Below are 14,338 nucleotides of genomic sequence, written 5' to 3'. Positions count from 1 at the left end.
AAGCAGTCATAAAAGAATCAATCTGTTTATTAATTGTTTTATTGCATTTAAAGGGTAACTCTTTATGTATCAAAGAGATGTAAGAATCCCATGTACGTTTTCCCCCACACTTAAGCACTGGGCTCAGCTAGATAATCGGAGCAGCCCTGTTCATAGGTAACGATCAAATCACCCTCTGTGTCGTGTGTCTTTTAAAATGCACCCATAAGCAGCTTTCATATATAATCATTTTTTATCCTGAAAAGGTCTTGGATATGCAGTCACCAGCAGGTTCCTGTTTATGTGATACACAGAACACCATAAAACTGCTGCTTTAATTAAATTCATCTCCAGGCAAGTTCATCAGCTTTAAAAGCAACAACAGCTAAATTAAGCTTTGCAGACTTGTTACATTTGATACTTAGTATATGCAAATGTGAATGAAATATTATCTTTTTTTATTTAAAAATCCACAGATCCTTTGGTCAGGTGACTGTTTAGACATGCAGCGATCAGAGAGACCTAAAAAGATTAGCAACTCCCTCCTTGGTTTAGTCTTATCTCCTCCAGCCAGTTAACCCCCCAGAAATTACTGCTAAAGTGTGAGTGTGAATTTGAAAACTAAAGTCCAGGTGCCGCACCCCACCCCATCTGCAAATTTTACAGAGGGGGGCACCCCCCTTCGTTGTGCCCCCCCCCCCCCACCCCCCTGCTGTGAGACCCCTCCTCCACCCCTGCCTGCTGAGGTCTGAGTTGAGAGCAGTGCCACTGCAAAACCTTCTTGTGATGTTTTCGATAGGTGTGCAAGAGCCTTCATTGGATGTGTCAGAAGTGCTGATTAAAGTTTCTGTGTGTGTGTGTGTGTGTGTGTGCGTGAGATCCAGAGGAACAATTGATGACATGGATGGACAGCTGATGCTACAGCTTTCCTCAGCTCCCAGCTATCGGCCCCCAGCTGTTGCCCCCCCTTCCTTCATTTCCTTCATCCAGAGTCAGCCTCCTACCCCTGTAGAACTCAGCCTGTCACCCTTTAGATAACTTTGAGGCGCCTGTTAGCTGCCACCATTATCTTAAGTTGGTTATTCTTACTCTGAAATAAACCAGTGCAAGAATAACCACTTCATTGAAATAATGATTGTAGGTATATTTCATAAAAACACAGGGAGGTGCTCAGGGTGCCAAACTCCGCTCACTCCGCTCACTCTGCTCACTCTGCTCACTCCGCTACTCTGCTCCAGCTAATACTGGGTCCTTGCCACCTCCTGCATATTCCTGCCACAATAGCTGTCTTGTAGCTGCTCCTGCCCCCGCATTCTGCCTCCTTATCTTCACTCTAACTTATCTGTGTTTAGTGGCCAGTGTGTCCAGCCAAAACTTGGTCATTTACCTATTGTTACCCCCACTTGTTAAAATTACTTATTATTCAAATTGATAGGTTAAACACCCCAGGGCTGAGGTGCAGAGGGTCAGTACAGCCAGCAGCTACTGAGAAACACCACTGCTGATGTGTCAGGCGGCTGATGGTGACCCTGTAGGAGGTGACCCTAAACTCGCTACCATCTTGCTTGTCACAGATCTGTAAACCATTTTTTCCACAGCTTTGGTTCATTCATCTGAAAAATGGTAAATTGTCAATATCTGCAGGCAAACCTTCTTTGCTGTGTGTCAAGCTTTTCTGAATGTAAAATTTATTTGGAAAAATAGTTTATTCAGGTTTGGCCTTACAGAGGTACTGGTGGGTTTTACAATTCTCCCCAACTGATTTATCTTCTGTCCTTCCTGGCTGAACTGACAACAATACAACATCAAGCCTTGATGTGTGTTTTCCTACTTTTCACCTACAAATAAATTTTTCATAATGGAAAACTGAGAGTAAATCATGATAAAGTGTAAGTGATATATTATCGTGTCTCTGAAATTCCACCACTGGAAGGTTCTTGCCTTGACTTTGCCTGAGAACATCACTTCTTTCTAGTTGGCCTGTTGTCTTTCTCGATCTCTCTTGATTGGCCCCTTGCATTGTTCCATTTGGTTACTGAAAACTCTTCTATGAATTTCCCCTAAGCATGGTGCTATTTTTCTAGCTCTGTCTCGATAGTGATTGAGCTCAACAGCTGCTGGCTGTGGCTGCCACATGCACTGGGGCAGACAGAGAAAATGAGAGAGAGAGAGAGAGAGAGAGACGGCCAGCTGAGAGAGCTGGGTGCCTGCCCTGCAATGAGTATGGCCACTGAACACCTGACCTTTGACCCAAGAACCAAATGAGCAACATCCAAAGATAAACTAAGGTGCAAAGACAGAAGCACACAATTAGATCAAAACAGTTTCATTATACTGTCAAATATAGCAGAGGCTACACAAGAAAACATTCGATACCTGATGCATGGAGTCGTACACTGAGTTCAAACATTGTTTTTGTCGGTCATAATGCAAATGACAAATAAGTAATAGATAGAGCATAAATACTAAGACACATAAACATAATATAGACGTGACATTTTAAGATGTGACGTTAAGACAGAATGACACATCTAACCACATGATTGGTAGGGTTTGGGGCATTTAAAAGCTAAAACCAAAATAGATACTAAATGCTATATAAAAACATAGTTGGATGTCAATATTGCTCTCTCACAATGCTTCCCAGTTCATAGTGATAAAAATTCCATAGACTTATTGATTCCAAGGGGACTTTTGACTATGATGTGATTGTGATTGCAATGTGGATGATAATGGAAACTCCCAAGAATTCAGATACAGTGCATGCAAGTATACAGAAAGGCAATTGTGAGTAAGAAATAAAAACAGCAGAGTTACAATGTGGATAGTCACTGGGTGTAGTACTCTCACCGGGCCAGTCTGATAGCTCACTTTCAATTTGAAAGGATTCAGAGATGAGTGTTGATCACCCTGAATCTCCGAGACAATAAGCAGGGATCTGCCTGGTCTGGCTGCCATTTGCCATGTAAACACTCTGGAGCAGAATGCAAGTTTGTCATGCTGATTGGCCTATATGCCTTTCAGGGGGCAGGGAGGCCGTGTATTGAAATGTTATCACACTCACAGAGCTTGTATTTCTTCATTTAAAACTAAACAAAGACTAAGGAAATTCCAGGGCCATTTACCATAAGAGGTGCTATTTCCTGAGGGTAGGAGACATTCAGCAAAAGCCTGATTTAGCTTTGGCATTCGGATTAATAAATTGATAGAAATTTGCATTGACCTCAAATATTTCACAAGTTTGGGCCCATGGATCTCAGTCTTTGAGCAACTATTTGAGAATATGGCCACTCCAGTGACTAGTTAAGCAGGTATTTATGTGTGAGTCACGCCAAATTCAGGTTTTCCTGTGAATGAGACAGGCAGAGGCTGACACAGGAATCTGTGTTAAGGAGACCGAGTTAGCTGGAGGAGTTGTGAGAGTGAATGTTTAAGTTTCATCTAATGATGTTCCCTGTAAGTACAATTTAAGTAGAGGTAAACCATTTAAAACAAATACATTGTCATCACTCACCATGTTGAAAAATATTTATGTATATATATTTTTCAAGTATAGGCCTATATATCCATTAAGCAAGAGAAGAACCGACCAGCAAGGCACCACTGAGGTACCCTGAACAAGGTACCGCCCCCAAGCACTGCTCCCCTGCTACGTCACATTGTCACATATGGGTAAAATGCAGAGGACACATTTCGTTGTTGTGCACTGTGGTGTCAACAATGACAACTGATCACTAAATTCTAAAATTCTAATTTATGTGTAACGTTTACTTTTCACATAACACATGCTTTATGCGTTATAATACGTGGGAAAATGGAGTCACGGCGGAATTTGACCCCAATCCTGGTTGTATTACCGGTTGGAACAACGCCCACATTCCATGTGTAACTTCACGTTTTAAAAAGCCCTCATACACATTTAAATTGGCGAACAAAACTTGGCCAATTTACGCACTGAGATGCGAAAACAGACATATGATTTCTTTCTCAGACATTATAAAGCTAATGCTACTAGTAGTAGGCGAAACAAAAAGTTGTGCGCCGCTGAGAGGGAGCGATGACGTCGGCGGCAGGCGGGGAGTTTTTCGCGGAATTCCGTGTGATTTGCGGGCTGAATTGGGAGGGCGAGAGGAAGCGGGGGGTGCAGCCCCGTCTAGCCGCCTCCCCGTCTATAAAACCTCCGACACAGACTTCTGTTCCTCCTCTTTCTGTTACCTGGCTAGGGGTAGTGGCTGTGGTCGAGTGATCGTATAACCCTGGTAAGTACAGTGGTTAATTTCTTTTGAAGTGTCTCCCAAATATTTAATTTAATATTTTTACATGTATCTTACTACATTAACTTTTTGTCTTTTTATATATTCTAGTTTTTCCTTGTGTTAACTTTTTTTTTTTTTTTTAGAAAAAACTTTGAGTCACTTAGTTTAGTCTTTCAATCCAACTTATTATTTTTAAGGATGTGCTTGTTTTCTGTCATTTTTGAAGAATAGTGTATATTTTATCCGCTTTCATGCGGATGGGGGCGGGCTGCCGGGTACGAACAAAGAACGTTGCCAGGAAAAGCGGTCCCCTAGGCCAGAGGAAGCGGGGCTGTATCTTTCTCATGTAAAAGTGGAGTCTGGCAGCCAGACCACCTTCTGGATGGCTAATCCTGGCATTTTCGGAATCTCGCTGTAACTTAATACGACGCTGCCTTAAGTAACACGTGTCGTACGGACCGGGCCCGGCTTGAAAGGCCGAGGCCGGTGGATGGTCGTGGTTTTTGCCATCCGATTTTCATACTGCAATTAATGTAGTTCAATATTACTGTATATGCACTCAGTAATACGTTTTCTTCATTTTTTTTAGAAACGTAACTAATCAACAATGGGAAAAGAAAAGACCCACATCAACATCGTGGTTATCGGCCATGTCGACTCTGGCAAGTCCACCACGACCGGCCATCTGATCTACAAGTGCGGAGGCATCGACAAGAGAACCATCGAGAAATTCGAGAAGGAGGCTGCTGAGGTGTGTTGCGCGTCGGCTTTTCACGTCTCAAAACTTTTCACTTTTTAAACGTGGTCCGCAATTCAAGATGGCGGCCGAAGCGTGCGTGCTGGGCCCGAACAAGCCGGGCGGGCGGGGGCGGTGCATGCGCAGACGCGAAGGCGATGACGCTGCACTATGTCGGCGCACGTACCCCCGGGTTCCCCATTGACCCGCGAAGCCTTATAACCGATAAATTTCTGTATTTATAGCGTGGTGGTACAATTGTTTGGCGAGTGTGTAATTTCGGATTGAGGCATGGCCGCTTGTTGGTGGGATTAAGCAATGATTTGCGACCCTGATACTGGGCTGGAATGTCAGATTATGCATTTCAATGGTTTGACAGGGTTGCCAACTCTTCCTTTGTCATAAGGAATCTTACAGTGAGTTTATTATGCCATTATGGAAATTGACTTAAGTCTAAAGACTAGACTGTTGTACTTTCCTCAAGCTGGCCAACTGAGATGCTGTCTATTTACAGCATAGAATGCATATAATGTATATAGGGCATAGAAAGCAATATGACCCATTGGCCAGTTTTTTTTTACATGCGTGCGTTGCTTTCAGATGGGCAAAGGCTCCTTCAAGTATGCCTGGGTGCTGGACAAGCTGAAGGCCGAGCGTGAGCGTGGTATCACCATCGACATCTCCCTCTGGAAGTTTGAGACCAGCAAGTACTACGTCACCATCATCGATGCTCCTGGACACAGGGACTTCATCAAGAACATGATCACTGGCACCTCGCAGGTAAAGGCGTGGCAGCCGACTAGCTGGAATTCCAAGTTTGGCATTTCTCCCCGCCCCCTGATGCTGATGATGCCTGTCCCCATAGGCCGACTGCGCTGTGCTGATCGTGGCTGGTGGTGTGGGCGAGTTCGAGGCGGGTATCTCCAAGAACGGACAGACCCGTGAACATGCCCTCCTGGCCTTCACCCTGGGAGTGAAGCAGCTCATCGTGGGAGTCAACAAGATGGACTCCACTGAGCCCCCCTACAGCCAGAAGCGTTTCGAGGAAATCACCAAGGAAGTCAGCACCTACATCAAGAAGATCGGCTACAACCCTGCCACTGTTGCCTTCGTGCCCATCTCAGGCTGGCACGGTGACAACATGCTGGAGCCCAGCAGCAATGTAAGTAGGTGGTACCCAGGAACAGGGCATCTTGTTACTGCATTTGGCACATGGACTGTAATTTTGATGCATTTGTCTTCATTGACCCCTTCCTGTGTGTAGATGCCCTGGTTCAAGGGATGGAAGGTGGAGCGTAAGGAGGGGAATGGCAGCGGTGTCACCCTTCTGGAGGCTCTGGACTCCATCCTGCCTCCCTCCCGCCCCACTGAGAAGGCCCTGCGTCTCCCCCTGCAGGATGTCTACAAGATTGGTGGTATGTACCATTGCACGCTCTACTTGCACAAGTGATGTGGAAAGTGCATGTGTCTAAGTGTTGTTACCTTGACAGGTATTGGAACTGTACCCGTGGGCCGTGTGGAGACTGGCACCCTCAAGGCTGGTATGGTGGTGACCTTTGCCCCTGCCAACGTCACCACTGAGGTGAAGTCTGTGGAGATGCACCACGAGACCCTGGTCGAGGCCCTGCCTGGAGACAATGTTGGTTTCAACGTCAAGAACGTGTCTGTGAAGGACATCCGTCGTGGTAACGTGGCTGGCGACAGCAAGAATGACCCCCCTCAGGAGGCTGGATCCTTCACTGCTCAGGTGAGATCCTGGTCTGTGCCTCTTCACTGTGATGGTGAAGGTTTTGTACTGCATGGAGTAAAATTTTTGCTTTTCTCTTGAAGGTCATCATCCTGAACCACCCTGGTCAGATCAATGCTGGATATGCCCCCGTGCTTGACTGCCACACTGCCCACATCGCCTGCAAGTTCAGCGAGCTGAAGGAGAAGATCGATCGTCGTTCTGGCAAGAAGCTGGAGGACAACCCCAAGAGCCTGAAATCTGGTGATGCTGCCATTGTTGAGATGGTCCCCGGGAAGCCCATGTGTGTGGAGAGCTTCTCCGAATACCCTCCTCTGGGTGAGTTACTGCAGGTTGCCCTGGTAGCCTCCATCCTGTGGACTAGTCAGTTGGGTTGAGGTTAAGCGGTTGTGTGGCTTGTGGGTAGCTGACAAATGTCTTGCTTGCAGGTCGCTTTGCCGTGCGTGACATGAGGCAGACGGTGGCCGTCGGTGTGATCAAGGCCGTTGACAAGAAGGCCTCCTCCGGTGGCAAGGTGACCAAATCCGCACAGAAGGCCGCCAAGACGAAGTGAACTCTCCTTCCCCAGGCTGTCCCTCCAGGCCTGGGGTCTGCAGTGCCCCACCCTGCAGTGTCTCAGAACCTGAGCTCTATCCTAAAGGACTGGCTAATGCTGATCAAAACCCATCGCAAAAGTTTTCGCAGGAAAAGAATCTAAATGGGATACATCTTGTGGCAGTGTCAAACTTAAAGTGACAGTGCATCTGTTAAATTTCAGTTGCTATGGTTTTAAAAAGCTGCACCTATTGCCACAGTTTAGAATTGGATGGAAGCTGCTGATAACTAATAAAGGTGAATTTCATGACTAATCAAATCTCTGCCTTGTCCGAATTACTTGCCGTTTCATAGTATTGCGTTTCTGCTGTGCTGCCTTGCTAATCCTTACATGTAGCCCACGTGTCTGCTGGTGACTGTCGCAGACAAGTGTTCGGTTCCCCGAATATTTAGCCAGCCAATGGCTGCGATGCTCTGATGCTGTGACCAATGATGTAGCGCACGAGCTCGCATTCCAGCTGCGTCGCCCGCTCCCTGCTCCTGACGCCCCCCGCCGTGCCGGTATAAAATGCGCTGAGGAGCCATAGTCGGTCCTTTCTCCGCTCTTATCCTGGAATATCTGCTGGAAAACCTTATTACAGGTTTGTAGGGGGATTTCTTAAACGGATGCATTTGACATGCGGTATGATGCTATCCTCGTTACTGATTTGTTAAACCAGCGTCTGCCTTGGGTTAAGCGTTTCCGCTTTTCCCTGCATTACGACTTTTTAAAGGGAAAATACCTCCGTAGACCTTGACATTGAAGCGTATGGTGGTCTGGAGGGGAGCTTATGGCGTCATTTGTCTACTTTTGATTTAAGCAGCCGTGGGCGGCAGTTTTCATATAGCCTCATTCCTTTTATATAATTCTAAAACGAGTCTCATTCTAAATCTTATTCCGGGCGAATCGCTCTGAATGACGCTTTCATTCTGTGGCAAGTGCTAGGAGGCATGTCATCAAATTTAATGTATACAGTTGGGGAGAAACGAAGAAGAGCGACCCTGAACGCCGATTGCTTTGCCCTTTTTTCTGAATGTTATGATGGCGCTAGCTCGGCTCCTCTGTGATTATATCACCCGGGGCCGGACGCATGGTGGTGATCGATTTTACTGACTGGCAGCACTTAACATGGCCGGTCTGTGCGCACTCCGGCTCAACATGGAGGGCGGCGGGAGGAGGAGGAGGAGGCGGGGACACTAAGAGTAATGAACAAGTTATTCCAATAATCCGTATAATGCTCAGATTTTATTTCTGTTTACTCCTCCAACCAAAACTGTAGTTACGTCTTTGGCTTATATGGGTTTTGTTTATGTGATCAGCTGGATTTACGGGTGCTCATATAGCCAGTTATGTATCTCATTTTAGTAAGTAAAAAAACATGGGGAAGGAAAAGACCCACATCAACATCGTGGTCATCGGCCATGTCGACTCTGGAAAGTCTACGACCACCGGGCACCTTATCTACAAGTGTGGAGGCATCGACAAGAGAACCATCGAGAAATTCGAGAAGGAAGCAGCAGAGGTGGGTATTTCCTCTGCGGAGGGGGGGGGGGGGGACAAAGGAGCTGGGACTTGGCAGCGGCTGCCTGCGTGCATGCGGGGCGTGACTGCGCAGACCGGCGGCATCCGGTGCAGCAGCGACACCAACCGGCCGACGGCGTTCATTACAAGTTGATTACGACTATAGACGCTTCTTGTGTTACGTAAAATGCTCGCTGAAGATTTTCCCTATGCTGTTATGTAACTCCTGCATTTTTTTGTTTTAACTTATATACTTGGAGTAATTAAGGACCTATACCAGAAGGCATGAAGAGCGGAGCTTAGGATAGACAAGACGCCACTCGATCGCTGATAATATTTAAATATTTTAATCCCCAGTATAAATAGTATTAATAAAGTAACCTTAATTATATTGATGTAAGTGAGCGATACTTAATAGAACCTTTTTAACTTTAAATATTGTTGTCGTAATTTATGTCACATTCTCTGTGTGTGGATGTCAGTAATTTGACATATATGTTATCGTGTCTTAATCACGTTATCTGCTGGTAAAGGGTGTCACCCCCTAATGCATTTTAAATATCATCTATACTTTTTGCACAGAATGTGGATCCTATGACAGGACACATTGGGCACGGTGCAGGAGACACCTGGACAGGGTGGCAGACCATTGTGAAGCACACACTCATTCACATCAGGGGCAGCTTAGAGACACCATCATTTCATAATTTTTGGAGGAAACCAGCACGAAAATAAGTAGTACATGTGAGCTCCACCCACACAGAGCTTGGGGGGGGGGGCAGGATGGGGCTGAGCCCCCAGCCCTGGAGGTGTAAAGCTAACCACAGACATTTGACACCCCCACAAAATTTAATAACCAAATAAGCCCATTTTATATTCGAACCACTCAGACACACATGATTTCTGAACCTCACATATGACGGTACGATTTTTCCTTGGAAATATTCAGACCCCCTTGAGTGGCACTGTACTGGAAGGCAGAAGCCTTGGTCATGACGAGGCGAAATCAGCTTTGGGAGAGCTGTGTGTGTGTGTGTGTGTGTGTGTGTGTGTGTGTGCTGTTTTTCACTCCTCATCACATGTCTGCTCTAGATTAGTGCAAATATGTGCCTGTTTGCATTTTTAAACTACCAAAAAAAGCAGAATTAAACTCCGGATGGAGCAAGAGCTTTTAGTGTACACAGCAAAATGTAGTCACATTGCTTGGGCACTTTTTAGAAGAAAAAAAAAATCAGTTAAACATTAAAAAGAATGAGGGAAGATTGGAGTAAACATCTATTATGAATCTCTTAATCTCAACCAAGCCCATTAAATTAAAATGTCCATCCATTTTTTAAAATTAATACTTGACCAATGTAAAGTCACCACAGCGTATCCTTGGTGGCACAGGGCAGATTTGAGGACACTTTACAGTGATAGGTTTACCTGAAAGGCATGTCTTTGGTCTGCGGGAGTAAGTCCACACAAAAACGCAGCCTGTGGCCACGGAGCCGGACGGAGGTTCACCAGCAGACCCATGGAATATTTGGTTCTGCATCTGAATGGTTTAAGATGCAGTATTTTTACATGTATTAATACCAAATGCAAATGTAAAATCTGGCATCTAAAAGCATGAAAAGGAATATGACCCTTTGGCCTACATTACATGCATAGGGGTGAAGCTTCTGTGCATGTGATCTGATGGTTGTTGGTTCGAGCCTGGTCTCAGCAGAATAGTCATGCCTGTGGGCCCTTAAGCACGGCCCATAACCCCCAGCCCCCACTGCAGGTGGCCGCCCTTCGCTGCCAAGCTTGCTGTCACCTACATATGTGTCATGGAGAGCAGGATGGGGTAGGCGGGAAGAGAATTTCCCCGCAGGGATCAGTAGCATCATTATTATGTTTTCAGATGGGCAAAGGCTCCTTCAAGTACGCCTGGGTGCTGGACAAGCTGAAGGCCGAGCGTGAACGTGGTATCACCATCGACATCTCCCTCTGGAAGTTTGAGACCAGCAAGTACTACGTCACCATCATCGATGCCCCTGGACACAGGGACTTCATCAAGAACATGATCACTGGCACCTCGCAGGTAAAGGCGTGGCAGCCGACTAGCTGGAATTCCAAGTTTGGCATTTCTCCCCGCCCCCCGATGCTGATGATGCCTGTCCCCATAGGCCGACTGCGCTGTGCTGATCGTGGCTGGTGGTGTGGGCGAGTTCGAGGCTGGTATCTCCAAGAACGGACAGACCCGTGAACATGCCCTCCTGGCTTACACTCTGGGAGTGAAGCAGCTCATCGTGGGAGTCAACAAGATGGACTCCACTGAGCCCCCCTACAGCCAGAAGCGTTTCGAGGAAATCACCAAGGAAGTCAGCACCTACATCAAGAAGATCGGCTACAACCCTGCCACTGTTGCCTTCGTGCCCATCTCAGGCTGGCACGGCGACAACATGCTGGAGCCCAGCCCCAATGTGAGTAGGTGGTACCCAACTGAGGGGTTTGGGAACCTGATGATCATACCAGTAGTTGCACATTTACTGACTATTACCTTCCACACCATTTATTCATTCGGTTTACGTTCATATACATATTTAAGATGATTAAGACTTGAATATATAAAATAAATCAAGATGTAACAGGTATGCAGTAAGTACATTCATTTTCAATTATTATTTTTTTATTAGTATTTTTCAAGTGGAAACTAAATTTTAAATATTGGCAAAATGCAGTACCGTCAAATAGATAAAGGTTCTGCCGAGTAAACCGAAGTGGATGTAAAGAAAGTGAATAATAACATTTAAATTCATTTGAATAATGGTGAAATTGTGGCGCAGCCGTGAGACTCTGGCACCTCGCTCACACACCTGTGTCCTGCAGATGACCTGGTTCAAAGGCTGGAAGGTGGAGCGCAAGGAGGGTAGCTGCAGCGGCACCACCCTGCTGGAGGCCCTGGACTCCATCCTGCCCCCTACCCGCCCCACCGACAAGCCGCTCCGGCTGCCCCTGCAGGACGTCTACAAGATTGGCGGTAAGGTTCTGCCAGGCAGCTCTGCAAGGGAGAGCATGTCGGGCACAGATGGGCCCCAGGCCGCGTGGCGACTAGGCACAGAGGACACCTCAGTTTTGTGGTGGAGTGTGAACTTACCCATAATCCTCTGGGACGTTTAGTCACATGACCTGGTAAAAGGTTTCAGGAAATATTTAAAAAATAATAGTAATTCTAATGTCATAACTAACGTATAGTAGTTAATGTATAATAAAGAACCCAGACTTGTGATCACAAGAGAAAACTATGTAGGCAGAATTGCTTTATTAGAAAATTAAAGGCTATAGAGATACTGAAGGCCATTTTTAGTTATGTGCCATGCTGAGGAGATAACTGTTATTGTATAAACGGCCGCCCTGCCCTAGGTATCGGAACTGTACCCGTGGGCCGTGTGGAGACCGGCACCCTCAAGGCCGGTATGGTGGTGACCTTTGCCCCTGCCAACGTGACCACTGAGGTGAAGTCTGTGGAGATGCACCACGAGACCCTGGTCGAGGCCCTGCCTGGAGACAACGTGGGTTTCAACGTCAAGAACGTGTCTGTGAAGGACATCCGTCGTGGTAACGTGGCTGGCGACAGCAAGAATGACCCCCCTCAGGAGGCTGGAAACTTTACGGCTCAGGTGTGGAGTCTATTTTTAAAATATGTCTTTGATGCAAACAACAATGCAAAGGTTGTGGGTTCAGATTGGGGGGGGGTGCACAAATAAATTGTAATCCTTTTCTCTACTGTAAGTCACTTTGAATAAAAGTGTCAGGTAAATCAATAAAATGAAAATGGTGTAGAACTGATGCCAAAAAAGATAATGAATGAGATGTTTGACATTGTATTTCCAACATTACAATGAAGTTTTCACTGAAGAGGAAAAAGTACAAAGCGTCTTCTGTGGAACCAATATGCACTGATATGTTGATGTGGTGTTTGATGATGTCGGAATATTCTGCTCATCTTCTCAGGTCATCATCCTGAACCACCCGGGCCAGATCGCCCAGGGATATGCCCCCGTGCTGGACTGCCACACTGCCCACATCGCCTGCAAGTTCGCCGAGCTGAAGGAGAAGATCGATCGCCGTTCCGGCAAGAAGCTGGAGGACAACCCCAAGAGCCTGAAATCCGGCGATGCCGCCATCATCCTCATGGTCCCCGGGAAGCCCATGTGTGTGGAGAGCTTCTCCGAATACCCTCCTCTGGGTGAGTTACTGCAGGTTGCCCTGGTAGCCTCCATCCTGTGGACTAGTCAGTTGGGTTGAGGTTAAGCGGTTGTGTGGCTTGTGGGTAGCTGACAAATGTCTTGCTTGCAGGTCGCTTTGCCGTGCGTGACATGAGGCAGACGGTGGCCGTCGGCGTGATCAAGGCCGTCGACAAGAAGGCCTCCTCCGGTGGCAAGGTGACCAAATCCGCACAGAAGGCCGCCAAGGCGAAGTGAACTCCCCCCTCGGACGTCGCTGCGCCTACCCCAGGCGTGTCTAAGAAGCTGAGCTCTCTACTGAAGGACTGGCTAATGCTGATCAAAACCCATCGCAAAAGTTTTCGCAGGAAAGGAGGCAAAAAATGTTCATTTTAAGAATTACTTGCATTACCGGCAGAATCATAACTATAATAAAATCCATTAGTTGCCATGATGATTAAAGAACATCTGTGTCATTGTGTTCATTGTAAACCGAAGCACCGACCAGACGTGCGGAATAAGGCAAATGCAAAATGGGTGTGTTATTTATGAAACACAAGCCAGGGCTCATTCTGATTCCTCTGGGGGCTTCAGTTGCTGGTCACCAGAGTTTGTGGGGGGGTGTAATGGGGATTAAACAGACAGAAGATAGATGGATATGTTTGTCACTCTATACAGAAGACCAGAGACTATTGCTGACTGATCCTATAGATATTTTTAAAGAGTCAAATGTCAAAAGTAAACCTGTCTTGTTTTTTAAATGACTTCAAGAGTGACCCCCCCCTCCCCCCATCAGACCAGGACCCAGCTGCATTGAGCCCCTTGAACCCCTCTCAATGCAAAAAAGTGGGAAGATAGAAAGCAGTGTTTCCCAATCTGGCCCCAGACAGTCCACATCTGAATTTTTTTTTTACGGCCTGTCTCGTACGAACAGCACCATAAAGCGAGAGAGCACAAAAACCACCAGTTTTCATTAATGGTAAACACAGGGATTAATAACATTTATTTTCAAAGAGATTTCAAATAGAGGAACAAATTTGAATGAAAAACAAATAAACAAAGAAATTCAAGGCGAGCGACGACTCCGTATGCATGGAGTTACAAATGAGAGGTGAAGCTGGAGCCGCAACTTCCCCTTCTTACAAACCACCAGTGCCTTGGGACTTCGAGACCAGGTGGGATTGAAGGGAGGTGCAACCATGACAAAATAAAGAAATAAAAATACCAAAATCCACAAGCAAAAATGTGGACTGTCTGGCAGCGAGCAGGAAGGGAACAAAATCATGGACTGTCTGTGGGTCGCCGAGGACTGGATTGAGATAAAAAGTCAGA

General features: G+C 46.3%; 2 protein-coding genes across 2 annotated transcripts; both read left to right on the top strand.

Annotated features, from left to right (window-relative positions):
- Positions 1-4,078: 4,078 nt before the first annotated feature.
- On the top strand, positions 4,079-7,571 carry LOC111854236 (elongation factor 1-alpha, somatic form-like). The gene is made up of 8 exons (XM_072705736.1): positions 4,079-4,238; positions 4,825-4,986; positions 5,572-5,751; positions 5,837-6,133; positions 6,236-6,386; positions 6,462-6,718; positions 6,802-7,036; positions 7,147-7,571. The coding sequence occupies exons 2-8, from the start codon at positions 4,843-4,845 to the stop codon at positions 7,269-7,271; spliced, it is 1,389 nt and encodes a 462-aa protein (XP_072561837.1). The 5' UTR covers positions 4,079-4,238; positions 4,825-4,842; the 3' UTR covers positions 7,272-7,571.
- A 181-nt stretch (positions 7,572-7,752) lies between these two features.
- eef1a1l2 (eukaryotic translation elongation factor 1 alpha 1, like 2) lies at positions 7,753-13,471 on the top strand. The gene is made up of 8 exons (XM_023832013.2): positions 7,753-7,893; positions 8,658-8,814; positions 10,702-10,881; positions 10,967-11,263; positions 11,670-11,820; positions 12,204-12,460; positions 12,795-13,029; positions 13,140-13,471. The coding sequence occupies exons 2-8, from the start codon at positions 8,671-8,673 to the stop codon at positions 13,262-13,264; spliced, it is 1,389 nt and encodes a 462-aa protein (XP_023687781.2). The 5' UTR covers positions 7,753-7,893; positions 8,658-8,670; the 3' UTR covers positions 13,265-13,471.
- Positions 13,472-14,338: the final 867 nt, after the last annotated feature.

The sequence above is a fragment of the Paramormyrops kingsleyae genome, chromosome 23, assembly GCF_048594095.1.
Source record: "Paramormyrops kingsleyae isolate MSU_618 chromosome 23, PKINGS_0.4, whole genome shotgun sequence".
In the NCBI taxonomy this organism is placed as follows: Eukaryota; Metazoa; Chordata; class Actinopteri; order Osteoglossiformes; family Mormyridae; genus Paramormyrops; species Paramormyrops kingsleyae.
The sequence above is the reverse complement of the archived record's forward strand: the minus strand, read 5'-3'. Positions and strand labels throughout refer to the sequence as shown.